General features: G+C 47.0%; 1 protein-coding gene across 1 annotated transcript in view; it reads left to right on the top strand.

The window, feature by feature from the left end:
* AQP9 (aquaporin 9) overlaps positions 1 to 10,458 on the top strand; it is a 71,390-nt gene extending 60,932 nt beyond the window's left edge. The window contains exons 6-7 of the mRNA XM_034660918.1: positions 7,066 to 7,202; positions 8,391 to 10,458. Of these exons, the coding sequence (XP_034516809.1) occupies positions 7,066 to 7,180 (115 nt within the window). The 3' untranslated portion in view covers positions 7,181 to 7,202; positions 8,391 to 10,458. The remainder of the gene's footprint in view (positions 1 to 7,065; positions 7,203 to 8,390) is intronic.
* Positions 10,459 to 15,025: the final 4,567 nt, after the last annotated feature.

Genomic DNA, 15,025 nt, shown 5'->3' with positions numbered 1-15,025 from the left:
GGATGGTCAGCCAGGGTCTTCATATCACAATTTACTTGAATCAATTCTTTTCTCTGTGTGGTTATTTTATCAATACAATATACAACTAGATTAGTTTGTTTTTTATTGTATTCCAATTTAGATTTGCTTCTTTCTGTCGCCTTCAATTTACTTTTTCCAGTGTCTAAGACATTCACATGTTCCCATACTTATTCCTTCCACCTCAGTCCCGCCTCTCCCCCTTGTAGGTTTTAATTTCTGTCTTATTCTTCCTGTATTTCTTTTTGCAAAACACACACACGTACTTTCCCTTCTTTCTGCGCAAAGGATATCCTACTATACACATCTTTGTACCTTGCTTCTTTCACTCAACAATACATCCTAAGAGTTCCTTCAGATCCACTCATAAAGATCTTCCTCAGTGTTCTTCACGTATCACCAGGTATTTTCAGAGGCCTATTTATGAAACGAGACATCGGGAAGCAAGAACCAAAAAGTACCTGACACCATGATAGGAGATTTTAAAATTGGAAACCGACTTTGAGATCCAGTGAACCAATTTCCCCACTTTACAGCTGTGGGCACTGAGGCTAGAGGGGGAAAATGACCTTCCCCCGTATCTCCTTTTACATTATATTATGTGACCCAAATCAGAGTAGCTATCTTTTAACATGTGGCTATTTTAGCTGCAAGGATGAGCCCGGGGATGAGCATATGACCTGACCCAACCTCTAAGAGTACCTTCTGGGGCTGTAAAAGTTAGAACTAGGGCAGGGGAAGTCTTTTCCTCCCTGGTAGCAAAGCTCCGAGCTTTGGAGCCTGAAGCTGCTGCCAGCCAGATCCCCTGTTGAATGGAGAAAGTTTATCTGTGCTTGGAAAACATAAAGCCAACACTAAAGATCAAGAGAGGGACCTGATGAGGCTTGAGTCCCTGTGCATCATAGGCCGGCTCCACCTTTTCCACGCTGGGAACTGAAAAATGACATGACAGCCAGCGGACAAACCTACCTCCCCAAAATGTGGGGGTGATGATAACCGGCAATGATTGTAGTACCAAACGAATGTAGAATTAGAAAACGGCACGGCACAGGAACAACAGGCAAAGAAGGGGTGTCCGAGTAAGAGTTTCTGCCATGCTCCATAGCTCATTGGTGGGTTGTTCAAAATGCATACTATAACCAGAGAACAATTTCTCCTTCCCACTCCACCCCCGCCCTTTACTCACCAGCAACATTGAGGATTCCAGAAAAGGCCCTGGTTTCTCCCCCAGAGGGGCTACCCACAGAAAGGAGTTTACCGGTTTCCCCCATCTGACCTCCCCACCCTACTTCCTTTGCTAACTACTTATCAAGAAGGCTTCGAGAGCTGGGAGGGTTTCGATTGTCTATGCCCTTCACAACAGTGACCTTTGAGTGAACAGAACCACCTTAAGTTGGTTGTGGACATAGTCCATTTCATCAAACAATCACAAATCTCCCATTGCCTGCCCCAGCTCTGTGGGAAGTGGAGGTTTCTTCTTTTACAAACAACGGAGGCTGCTTGCTTGCTTTCTTTCTTTCTTTCTTTCTTTCTCTTTCTTTCTTTCTTTCTTTTTCAAAGCCAAATATTTTATTTTAGCAAATGAAACCCAGCAGTATGCCATAAAGGTGATATTCATGAAAAAGTTGAGTTTATCCCAGAATTTTACAAATATACAAAAATTCATAAATTTGTAACTTTTTTATAATAATTTTTTATTATGTTATGTTAGTCTCCATACAGTATATCCTTAGTTTCTGATGTAAAGTTCCATGATTCATTAGTTGCGTATAACACCCAGTGCACCATGCAATACGTGCCCCCCTAATACCCATCACCAGCCTATCCCATTCCCCCACCCCCTCCCCTCTGAAGCCCTCAGTTTGTTTCCCAGAGTCCATAGTCTTTCATGGTTCATTCCCCCTTCTGTTTACCCCCTCTTCATTCTTCCCTTTCTTTTCCTACCGATCTTCCTATTTCTTATGTTCCATAAATGAGTGAAACCATATGATAATTGTCTTTCTCTGCTTTCTTTTTTTCCCCAGAAGGTAGCCTTAAATACCAGAGAAAGCAGAGTTTTGTTTCAGTGGAATTGATTTGAAAAATCATCCCACCCCTCCCCCCCCCTTGACCCATTGAGTCACCCAGCGGTGCTGTTCAAGCAAGATTCCACCAAAAGCCTCCACATACTGGGGCCTTTGTAGTTCTTACAGATGAAGGGTCTTCTGGCCATCATACCTTGGTTCTTCCTAGACAAGGGGCATAACTCCAACCGGGTAAGTCACTGCTGGGGTCTTGAGCATGGGCATTTTCCTAGGGATGAGACCTCAAAATTCTCCAGGATTTGAGGTGAAATGTTGACTACTGCCTGCAGGAAGATCATAAGGAAATGGAAAACACCACTTTCAAACACCAAACCCTCGATTATAATACTAATCTGCACAACAAATTTCAAGAGCTTCAATTTCTGCATCCACAAGAAGAAAACGAATGCCTACCTCACACGGGTGTTCTGCTCAGGGAATGCTAATTAAGCGAATCACTGAACTAATTACTTTGCAGAACAGAGGCATCAGAGTTCTGGGTTGCAAGCAACAGAAACTCAATAGGACTTACTTGAAGAGCAAGGGAATCTGCAGACAAGACACCAGAAAGCTCACAGAACTGGCCAGAAGCAGAAGAGCCAGCCCAAGCGTACGGGCTGGAACTATGGCAGCAGGAAGACAACCAAGGTCTTCCAGAAACAGTCCCTTGAGATGTGGTGGCCGGCACCCTCGTCCCCCAGACGTGCCCCCTGCTGCTGTGCCTTCAACACCATGCCACCCCCACTCACCCAGGGCTACTCTCCTGTGGGACAAATAAAAACCGAAACAGGTCCCATTCTCCCTGTCTGGTCTCCTAGCTTCACCACATAATGTTGAAAAATGTCTGAATGTAACCACGTGAAGGGATTACTACGATTTTGAAAAGGCCATTTCTTCCACATCCTGAGGAAATCGTTTCGAGTTGAGTTTACAGCTGCATGTCTGCTTCTGCCAGGCCCTTGAGCACTTCAGTCAAAAAAAGATGGAAGGACAGACATGTCGATGGACAGAAAGGTAAACAAAAAGATCATCTAATTCAAATAATAGCTGAAGGAAAATAGGTCTCAGGCACCTGACTTGAGCAAGTGAGGACACCTGGACAATGGCCTCCACTCGAAGCTTTCTGGTACCCAGGACTTGGAGGAAAATGTGATGGATTATACGGTTTTAATTTTCCTTTTCACACCAGAATTTTATCTGTAGAGACAACATGCTTTCTGGCAATAATCTCGTGCAGAAGATTTTCGTTTGGGTTTCACATGAAAGGTGTTCCATGAGCTAGGAGACAGCCTCGCCGGCGGCGGTTCACCAACACGGAAAGGCTGCAGACACGGATGGAACCGCGAGAAGCACGTTCGGAGGGCGCGCTGTACCCTGGCCGCGCTGCAGCCGGCCACCCCCGGGAGGGCCCGGCGCTTGGGCAAATACGGCGCAGCCCGCGCCCCCGGGTCCGCCTGCAGCCGGCCTCCCCCTTCCCAGGCCCGCCGCGCAGCAGCAAGGTCAGGGTTGCGGTTGTGCCCCCACGCATGGGGGACCCAGCTCCACCCCCGGACCCGCAGGCCTGCGGGTCCTCCGGGGGCTTCGGCCTCAGACTGCAGACAGGAGAGGGCAGCCGGCCCCTTTGTTCTGGAAGGTTAGAAACGCAGTGTGTGCTCTTGCCCAGACAGCAAGGCCTCAGCGGCAGGAGTGTGTGCCGATGGAAAGCCTTCTTTCTCTTCTTTTGTCTGCCTTTTTCTGGAAGGAGTTGAGCAGCGGCTCCGACCCTTGTACAGTGATAGAACCTCTATGACCTGGGAGGCAGCCTGGCTGCGAAACTGCATCACCACGGGTGGGAGTGGCAGAGACGCCGGGAGGGAAGCCCTACGTCGTTGCACGACCCAGAGGAGGGCTGCGGGACGCACTGAGCGCCTCAAACCCGCACGGAGTTGGACTGCTTCTAAAAATGACCGAAATGCTGGAAGCCTCCACTTCGTTTCAAAAACAGGTTTGAGACAGGTGTTGTGGTTTTTTTCTTTTCTTTTTTTCCATTTTAGGAAGAAATCAAGATGAAGGCAAAAATAAAATCAGGTTAGTGAGATGAAGTGTGTCATCAAAGTGGTTTTCCAGAAGTGTTTGCCACATAATCCCATCCGCACAAGCCAGCTGTCTGTGCGTCTGTGCAGAGAGGTGGGGGTAGGTGAGGTGTGGAGAAGGGGCCCGGACCCCGAACAGGAGAAGGAACGACAGAAGCCTGGACGGGCAGACGGCTTTCACCTTTCTTGGAAACGACCGACCGTGTTTTCTCATACTCGTCTTCAACAGACTGAACTCCACTTCGACAGGAGTGGGTGCAGACCTGATCGCCCCCCATGCTTTCCCTGCGGCAGCCCCGGACCCTCCACCCGGACTCAATCACTCCCCACTCCCCTACCCCCCGCCCCCTCGGGTTCCCAGAGCACGTCTCACACCTTTCATTCAGTGAAGCCAGATGCCTGCTTCTTACTGAAGGGACATCAGTCACAAGAGCTGGTGGAAGAGAAGATACAGTGTTTATGTGCCCCCTCCCCCTTTCTGAGATGGGGAAGAGGGGCAGGGAGATAGAGGATTCTCCTTTGCCTGGAATCAGATTGTTCCTAAAACTAGACCTGAAGTTGTCATTATTTCACTCAGGTCAGAGGGCCTAGATGGAGGGTGCGATGCAGGAGGACCTCGCCTCTTCTTGTCCCCACTCCCCATGCTCCTCCCATTTCCAATTAGCTCTAGATGTTCCCTCCATGGCAACAAGCCCAGGTCCCACCCACACTCGCTGAGACTCCCCAGCCCCCAGAACCCCACAACCAGTCTAGCCTTCTTCTCTGGTGCAGGTGGCTTCCATCTGGTGTGGGGGACGGAGAGGCTGGGGGCATGGGCAGAGAAGGTGAGGGGGTCGCAGGGGGGCCTGGCAGGGATGAGGGCCAGCACGCTGAATTTCTGGGGAAATTCCAGGGAAACTCAGTCCTGGCAGCCGGGGGCTGGGAAGTAATATCTGGAAACTTTGTCTTCAATTTAAAATTGATAATCACGCTCCCGAGACCACAGAGCACACACACACACACACACACACACACACACACACAGAGTATTTGACTCTTACACCAAGCTGATGACAAACATAATTATTATCTCAATCTTACAGACCCGGAAACCCAGCCCTAGGGAAGTGAAATGACTTCCCCCCCAAACAAGCAAAATGCATAAGTGAGGGTTGAGTCTTCTGCTCCCACAAAGTATGTTGATGATGAACTTTTGCAATTATTTCACAAGCTGAAGAATTAACGAAATAAAAAGAGAAAATGTAACATCAAGGGGGGGGCAGAGATTTACCTGTGTAAAAGCGATTACAATTAAGTCCCCCACCGTGAACTAATTACTGTCAAACTCAGTGTGATAAAGGTTATGATGAACCATGTCTGGTGATAAAATTTCTTATTTTATTTGATTATTATAATCTAAGATCTATACACTTATGATATTTTCACAAATTACACACGTCACGGTGTCTGCTTATAATATTCTTATATTCCCTAAGAGATGAAGGTAATCAATTATTTCGTAAGGTTTCATGGGTTTATAGTACTTCACAGGATGAGGTATAAAGCAAATGTAAAAACATAGTCTTTGTTTCATATTAACCCTGCATTCCAAACCAATCGGTATCTTCATAATTTGGCTTTTAAGATTCAATTCCTAAAAGGAAGGCCCTTAGCGCACACAAAAAGTGGAAGTTAGGGTGGGTGGTCAAGACTGAATTTACGTACACCGCCACCAGGTGGAGGTAGAGTGCCATGGGTTGTGGCATCTGCAAGGGTAGTTGGAGAATTTGCTAAAATTGCAGATTTTGGTTCTGGGTTCAAGCCCTAGAAATTTAAAATCATACGTGTTTCTATTTCTTATTTAGTAGAAACATTTGCTGAAATAGCAAAATGCAAACAAACTATTAACTGGCATTTTAAATAGCTCTTTAGAGGGGTTTTACAAATGAGAAGTACAGTTTCATTTTCCCCTTTAATCTCTTAAGGTTCCTTTTCTCACACATACTTTCCAAAAAAATTATTGGCTCCTTCTTATGTTGCTTTCATGCAAAACCCCCCAAATCTCTGGATTGTTTGGCAAAAACTTCCAAGGTGCTGACTCAGGCTATGCCCTATCTCCCTGCATTTCCTTCACTCACTCAGTGCAAGAACCAATGGTGAAGGGCATTTGGGGGGTGGTGACAAGGAAGGTGATGGAGAGTGACCAGCTGTCCTGATGTGTCCTAAACCGCCCCAGGAAAGCCCCTTAGTCCCAAGAAAACCAAAAAATAGACATAACTTTCCATTTCAGGCTCTCTGCTAGAAGACCTTCATTTCTTTCCATTGGGGAAAACAAGGCAAAGTACCCCCACCCTTTGATGAACTCTGCAAATCCCATGTATAAAAGCCCTCCTTTAGCGTGAGTCTTTGCTGCTAGGTCAGGGGACATGCTTTACATTTTACACGGAGACGGGTTACACAGAGGTGTATAAATGTGTGTGGGGGGAAGCGACAAGGCCGAGCAGGTGGGGCAACCATGTCATGTAAATAGAGCCTTTAAGAAGTCTCTGAGGAGGCCGCCCCCCCAGGTGGAAGGGAAGCAGGAAGGAAATCCGCTCCAGCTGACCGAGGACACCGGCGCGGAGCCGGAGGCTCCCGGAAAGGATGTATTTAGCTCAGCTCCATTAATAGCTGACCCCCTTGGATCTCCTCAGGAACGGGATCGGGGAGAGTTCTTGACCGTGAATCAGGAGTGAAGGAACACAGACAGGTCTATACCTGGAAAAGAAGAGTATCTTCAAGGAAATGACCTATAAAAGGATGACTCTAGGGGGATTTGATGAAAATGTTAATGTTATTTTGTGAATTGCTTTCCTGCACAGTTTATGTTCATTATATCCATTTCCTGTATTCTTTCATGGAACTAGTTCAATCATAACTTCGCTTTTCTTTAGGACAAGAATTCTCTGTCCGGTTTGCGTTCTTGGGCACCTGGCACTAACAAATCCTTTTCCGTACACCTGGCACCTGGCAGCGTCTATTAATGAGGAAACCAACGGGATGTGGTAATGTCCTTAAACACGGAGATCTGGTAAGAATTACCTTCCGACCCTGCAAAGACCAGCCCAGAGAGGCTGACATGGAGGCAATGTCACGGCAGGGTGGCAGGGCCATCCCGCCCCAGCCCCAAGTGGGCACAGACAACGAACAAAGGCAACACAATGGCACAAACACTGTTAGAACAACATTTATTTATTAAATCTGAGGCTGGGGAACTGAGACAGCTGAGAAATATGGTTGAGTTTCTAACTTGACGATGAATAAGCAGGCTCTAATTTACAATCACACGGGTGTGAGACTGCCATATGTTATGTAAATAGCTCTGGGTCCCTTTAAGAAAAGAAATGGTGTGAAGACACAGCTTTTTTGTACCACTGACTGAGGCCTACCTGATCTCCAGAGAATAAAAGAAAGGCCACCTGGATAGAGTTGCCAGATAAAACACAGGATGCCCAGCTCCTTTTAAGTATCAGATAAACAATGAAAATGTTTTGGTATAAGTATGTCCCAAATACTATATAGGACATACTTATACTAAAAGTACCATCTGTTGTTTACCTGAAGGTCAAATTTAACTGGATTTTTATTGGCTGAATCTGGTAACCCTAACCCTGGGAACAAAAAGGAAAGACCCCTGAGATGGGAGTGAGGTAGGAAAGAGGTTAGGGTTTGCAGCCGGCGGCCAAGAAAGAATTCTTGAGACGTCTTTGGTGCAAAAAGGTGGTTTTACTAAAGCACAGGGACAGGACCCGTGGGCAGAAAGAGCTGCACCGGGGTCATGAGGAGTGGCTCATTATGGGAGGGGGTTAGGGATAGCGTAAGTCTCTAAGGAATTTTGGAAGCAAGTTTCCAGGACTTTGAGGGGGCTAGTTATTGTTGGGAAAAGGTTATTTATTGCCATCTAATAAAACCTTAGTCATGAGACCCTTCAGGTGTGTATAAGGTCATACGCTTGGGGAATGATTGCCAACACGTATCTTGGAGGGTAGAGATAAAGGAAATTTCTAAAGGAATTTTTGCATGTTAAAGTAGCCTTACAGGATCCAAGATGGCAGCGGGGCCAAGCTAGGATCGCCTTTTGCTCTTAGCAAAGTGTCAACATTGAGGCAGTTGAGTCCCTAGAGGAATGTCACTCTACCTGTTTCAAGGACTCGTCAATGGGCTGTAGGTAGTAAGGAAATTTAATAATTTCTCTTCTGCCTTTGTTTCCCACATGAAGAGGGGAGTGTTGTCACTAAGACAAAGGAACGGAAAGTCGGACAAACATCAGCTTGCCCAAGAGGAGAAACTTCATCAATGAGAGAGCCCAGGAGTGTGGAGAAGAAATGTTGGATTCCACGCAGAAGCTCCCAAAAGCCCCTCCTAAAAGCTTCTACATTTTCCAGCTTGCCTTGTTTCTGCCCGAGTGAATGATCAGGCGTTGAAAACTATTCTATTGGCCGTGTTGGGGCATATAATGCTCCCTTTCAAATGCTGGGAGGCTGACCTTTCAAAAGAGGTGACAAAGTTCTTCTGATTAAAGACCCACTTGAAGGAAAGTAATGGGGAGTGGGGAAGAATGAAAGAACAGGAGGGAATGATGGAAAGAGACTGTGGCTGATTTCTAGCAGGTGGGTGGAGAAGTAAGCGGGGGGACCTAAATTCAGAAGGGCCAGGCATGCCAGAGGAGAGGAAGCGGGCTTTATCATCAAAGAGCAGAAGCCCTACAGCCCCTGGCCGCACCAGCAGCTGGCAGAGAGCCCCTGGCCAGGAGATCTGTGCCGAGACTGAAAGGGAGAGGGGTCAGTCTTAGAAACTGCAGGTCTGGGAAACAAACTGAGGGCTTCAGAGGGGAGGAGAGGTGGGGGAATGGGATAGACTGGTGATGGGTAGTAAGGAGGGCACGTATTGCATGGTGCACTGGGTGTTATACGCAACTAATGAATCATCAAACTTTGCATCAGAAACCAGGGATGTACTGTATGGCAACTAACATAATAAAAAAACATTAAAAAAAAAAAAAGAAACTGCAGGTCTAGCTGAGGACAGGAGCAAGTCGTCTGGGCTGAAAATAGTAGGAGTGATTGAAAGTCTGCAGATGGAGTGATTGGGACCCAGGCATCACCCTCTGCCCCAGACGGATGCTGATTGCAGGCCCCACCCCAACCCCAGCCAGTGGAGGAGTTTTCCCCCCCCAGAAAAAGGGAATGGCCACAGAGGAAGGACCTCCACGTGCCTCCCTCCCTCTGCCCCTTATACACAAACATAACTCCCAGAACTCCGAGTCAGTTTATTTATGCCACAATCTCAAATACAAACCGACAACCAAGGATCATCAACCATTGGAGGAAATTTCCTACCTTTCCCAGGAAGCCCCCCTCCCCTACCTGAAAATGACCAAAATAGACAGGGAAAAAAGAAAAAAAAAAAAACTGTATGAGGGGCGCCTGGGTGGTTCAGTTCGTTAAGCGTCTGCCTTTGGCTCGGGTCATGATCCCAGGGTCCTGGATGGAGGCCCAGAGTCCCACGTGGGATTCCCTACTCAGCAGGGAGTCTGTTTCTCCCTCTCCCTCTGCCCCTACCCCTCTCCTTCTCTCTCTTTCTCTCTCTCTCTTGCTTTCTCTCTCAAATAAATAAAATCTTTTTTAAGAAAATAAGCTATATGTATAGGTAATAATGTCTGATCCAGGGGGGAAAAACATTGAAACTTCTAATTAGATCCTTAAATACATGCAAGAAAACATCACCTACTCTGCGTCCTGTTAAAAAGAAAAGCAGCCCCCAAACACAAGCATTTATGCTAGGCCCTGTCAGCAACTGGGGCTAAATACTGAACCTAATTACGGTTTCAGCCTCCCCCAGAAACACAGTCTGAACCGGTCAGTCAGGAATTTTCTGGTCAGCAGCAATGAGGTCATCTGTCACATGGGCCTTCTCCATCCCCCAAAGGAAGATGAGGTCATCCACCTAAGGGAAGGTGACTCGGCCTGAAACAGTCCTTTCTTTTCTTTGGCTAATAACTTCTTGCCCCACCCTCCTTGCTGTGAAGTCCTCCCATGTTGTACAGCTCCCGGGAGCATCTCTCTGCTTGCTGGCTGGGTGGGATGCTGCCGCATTCACCAATTGCTTAAGAAAGCCAATTAGATCTTCCAATGCACTCGGGCTCAATCTTGGTTTTTTTAACATCCCCCCAAGAGAAGAAAATACAATTAAAGTGAAACAACTACAGGACAAAATCTTGGAAATTTTAAGCATGTTTCCAAAATAAAAGCCCAATAGAAGGCGTAAAATATAAAATATACTTTGTTCCTAAAGTAAAACAAAAAGGGGCGCCTGGGTGGCACAGCAGTTAAGCGTCTGCCTTCGGCTCAGGGCGTGATCCCGGCGTTGTGGGATCGAGCCCCACATCAGGTTCCTCTGCTATGAGCCTGCTTCTTCCTCTCCCACTCACCCTGCTTGTGTTCCCTCTCTCGCTGGCTGTCTCTGTCTCTGTCAAATAAATAAATAAAATCTTTAAAATAAAATAAAGTAAAACAAAAAGACAAAAACGTGGCTAATACGACAGAAAATATAAAAGCCATAGAGAATCGATTCAGGAAGACCAGTACTCACGTGAGAGATACTCCAGAAAACAGAGAACCGAGAAAAAAACTATCAAAAAATGATACTGCAAAATTCACATAACTGAATCATAAGAGCTAACATGTATTGGGTGTTTCTTCTGTGTTTTATAAGTATTACCTCCTTTAATCCTCCCAGTAACCCGAGGAGATAGCTACTAGTATTGTCCCATCCTACAGATATAGAAACTGAGGCACAGAGAGGTGAAGAAAGGGCCCAATGCTAGGATTCAGACGCGGAGCCCAAGCTCGTGAACTCAATGTGTCTTAATCTGGGTTCCCCGCGAAAGGCCCAAGTTTACTCCGTACCTTTTCAGCCAGCTGTGCAACTGCAGACAGAGGCAAGAATGCGGGAAGAGAGAGAGGAAGGCAGGAAAGGAGGGAGACCAAATACAAGAGCTCGCCTAGGCTGGGTACAGGTGCTTAACAAATACAGTGGATTGCTCCTCAGCCTCTTAACCGTCCAAGCAGGGGGAAGTAGGAGACGTGATCACCGTCTCCCATCTCCACTGGCCGCGCGTGCCCGTGGGATTTTTCGCCTCCCTCCCCGGCCCTTCTTGGTGGCTCCATCGGGGCCTTCCAGAGACCGCAAAGGAAGCCAGATGGTCCTGCAGCCAGGCAGGTGGGCGCGGGCCCAGGGCGCATCCAGATGCTGGCGCTGCTGCCGCCGTGGCTCAGGCCCCACTGGGGAGCCAGCAGCACGCGCTGGCGCTCAGTGGACCCGCGGAGTCTCGGGCTCCAGTGGGAACAAGGAATTCCTTGGGCAGGGTTTAAGGGCAGGTGGCATGAGCCATGAGGAGAGTCCTGTTGAATCATGCCCATTGGTGACAGGAGGCCTGGGGGCATCTGCCGCCGAGGGCTTGGTGTGGACAGAGACAGAAGTCCACAGGGATCCACACCTTGCTTTGAGGCCGTGAAGAACGTTGGCTGATGCCAGGGATCCCCCCGCACAGCCATCGGTAAGTGGCAGCCCGACGAACGGGGGGAGACCCCCAGTTGGATGCGGCGCTCTTGCCTGTGGGTGGAGTGCGGACAATGCGTCAATCCTGCAAAAACTTCTGAGCGGCCACCCTGTGCCAGGACTGCTCCAAATACTGCATTTATGTTAGTTATTTCCATCCTCACAGCACTGTCACCAGGCTCTTCATGATTTTACAGACAAAAATGCTAGCACAGAGAGGATCGGTAACTCGATCAGCCCCACAGCCGGCCGGTGGGAGGGCCGGATTCTGAATCGAGGCCATCTGACCCTGGTGTCAGGTGCTTCACCATCGCAGTGATCGGCCAACAAATGAAACCGGCTTCCCACTGTGTGAAAATTTGGAAAACCAAGAATAAAAAGATGATCCTAAAAGCTTCCCGGGGAACAAAGCACAACAGAAGGAGAATCAGAAAGGCCCTAGTCTTCTTAGCAGCAATCCTGAACAGCAAGGAAATAATGGAGCAAAACTTCAAAACTTTAAATTTTTAAAATATTCAACCTTGGATTTTACCTCCAAATTGTGGGTCAGTATGAAAAGAGGGCTAGACTCAGCAAAATGAATGTTCTTTCTTAAAAAGTGACAGAGGATACGCACCAGCAAGACCAAGAAGTAAGCCAAGAAAGCAAGAGGAAGACACAGCATCCTGAAAACAGTAAATCCAACCTAGAAAAGCCACTAAGAGAAGATGCCAGGTGGGGCGCCTGGGTGGCTCAGTGGGTTGAGCGTCTGCCTTCAGCTCAAGTCATGATCCCAGGGTCCTGCGATCCAGCCCTGCATTGTGGTCTTTGCTCAGCGGGGAGTCTCCCTCTCCCTCTGCCTGCTGCTGCTTGTGCGTGCTCTCTCTCTCTCTGTTAAATAAATAAATAAAATCTTAAAAAAAAACACCAAAAACAGAGGAAAAAGAAGATGTCAGGTTGATGACTGTGTGGTGGGACTACAGAAGCTCCATTTCACGGTGAAGCAGGAGGAGACAGGACTTCATGTAGGAGCGTCCAGAAGAAAAGGGGACCACTAGAGAGGGCGGTGGGGTAGAGAGCTGATGGGGCATGGGACAAGAAGATGCAATCTGTGGTGCATAATATTTGCAGTTACAATGATGCAAACACTATTGATATAACTAAAAGTCTGAGAAAATTGGGGGAGAGGATGAGGAGGGAAAGGTGGAGACATTAAAGCTTCATCTCTTATACATTTATAAATTTAAAAATTGCAGTGTATGCATCACCTTTAAACATGGGAAGGTAACTACCAGAGAAAGCTGGTAACATTTCAGAGCAGTTCCCCTTAGCAAAAAGACTGGCAACTGGGGTAGGGTTGGGCGGGGAACTACTGTTTTGTATTATAAGCATTTTAGCACTATCTGATTTCTTAATTACATAGATAATTACTTAATTTTTTAAAAAACCACAAAACTTCGTTTTAAAAGAGGCAAGCCCATGAGAGGAATCCATGCAATGAAGAACACAGCTCAGGGAGCACCTGGGTGGCTCAGTGGGTTAAGCCTCTGCCTCGGGCTCGGGTCCTGGGATCCGTCAAGCCCCACCTGCTCAGCGGGGAGTCTGTTTCTCCCCCGCCCCCACCCAGTGTGTGTGCATGTGCTCTCGCTCTCTCTCTCTCAAATAATAAAGACTTAAAAAAAAAAAAAAAAGGAATACAGCTCAGGGATCCCCCAGGTTCTTTCCACAGTTCTGCTCCATGGCGCTTGACCAGCTCTTCATGAATCCCCATCCATGGCTCCTCACCTCTAGCTCCTGTGAGCACGGTCTTTAGCTTTGAGGATCTGGTATCTTCCAGCTCCCCATACTAACATCCACCATCAGTTTGCTTTCTGTCATTGACTTTGATATCTCAAACTTTCTCTTCCTCCCCACCCTTTCTGCCAACTTGTAACCCAAGTGGCTCCAAAGCATGGCTTTAATCAAACAATGACAGGTATCCCCCACTTTTTGAAAGTTCATGTTGCACCACTTTGCTTTTAAGAAAAATCAACATTAACACCAGGTTTTGCCGGCCAAACGTAATCCAAAGGGGTTTTTGTTTCTACCAAAAAGGGAGGAAAGCAAAAACAGCCTTCAGCATTCGTTTTCCGCAGTGAGCTGTTCCAGAGGCGGGGTGCGCTGTGGAGCAGCAAGCGTGGCGCCACCAAGCGTCTTCTTCGGGAACTACACTTAGCGTGTCAGGGTCAAGCTGTGGCGGCTTTCAACAGCGTGTGTGAGCGTCTGTGTTTTATCTCTTTTTTGTACTTCTCTTAGAAAAATGTGTCCTAATGTATCAGAAAAACCTAAAAGAGGTTAATTTTCAAGGCCTGGGAATTCTCCTCTTTTCCACATAAATTAATGGTAATTGTTTTTTTGCTTTTTGCCATTTCTGCTGATGAAAGATTTCATAGGAAAGCTCTCTACTTCCGGATAGCAGGGGAAACCTGCGAGGAAATATAACCTGTTGTAATTTTGTGACTCTGACCAAATCACCTCACTTCTCAGATTCCTTGTCTGTGAGGTGAGGGATTGAGTCTAGATGGTCTGAAATCTCCTTCCACCTCCCACATTCTATGGTTTGTATCCTGATCATAAGGCTGAGCTGGCAGAGGTATATAAAAAACGATTACAAACGAAGTGATGTCATCTGTTCTATGATTAAGGGAAATAATTCACTGAAAAGTCATATTGGATTCCATTCACTTTAAAAAGAAATGTGAGGGGCACCTGGGTGGCTCAGTGGGTTAAGCATTTGCCTTCAGCTCAGGTCATGATTCCGGGGTCCTGGGATCGAGCCTCACGGCAAGCTCCCTGCTCAGCAGGGAGTCTGCTTCACCCTCTCCCTCCTCCACCCCCCCAACCCACTTGTGTTCTTTCTGTCTCAAATAAATAAATCTTAAAAAAAAAAAAAGAAAGAAAGAAAGAAAGAAAGAAAGAAAGAAAGAAAGAAAGAAAGGTGAAACTCTACACCTGAAACTCAGAATCAACGACCCAGATCGGAATCAAGCTAAAAGTGAGCTTAAATGGAGAGCAGAGGGTCCCAAAGTCATGGAACTAGACAGTCTTGATCAAATTTCTCTTATGGCCTTTTTATGAGAGAGGTATTCAAATCCATATCGTAATGCCTAAGTGACCCCTTAATGCAGAGGAGGGAGTGTGGTTTTAAATCCCCAGCCCCTTGGGGAGGACAGAGGTTAGCTAGAAACAGACAAAGGCAGAGGATTCCATTAAGAAAGATGGGCCCAGAGGACAAAGGAATAAAGTAAGAGCCCTCAACAATGCATACATTTCCCC

The sequence above is a fragment of the Ailuropoda melanoleuca genome, chromosome 5, assembly GCF_002007445.2.
Source record: "Ailuropoda melanoleuca isolate Jingjing chromosome 5, ASM200744v2, whole genome shotgun sequence".
Classification (NCBI taxonomy): Eukaryota; Metazoa; Chordata; class Mammalia; order Carnivora; family Ursidae; genus Ailuropoda; species Ailuropoda melanoleuca.
This window is presented reverse-complemented; position numbering and strand designations above follow the sequence as displayed.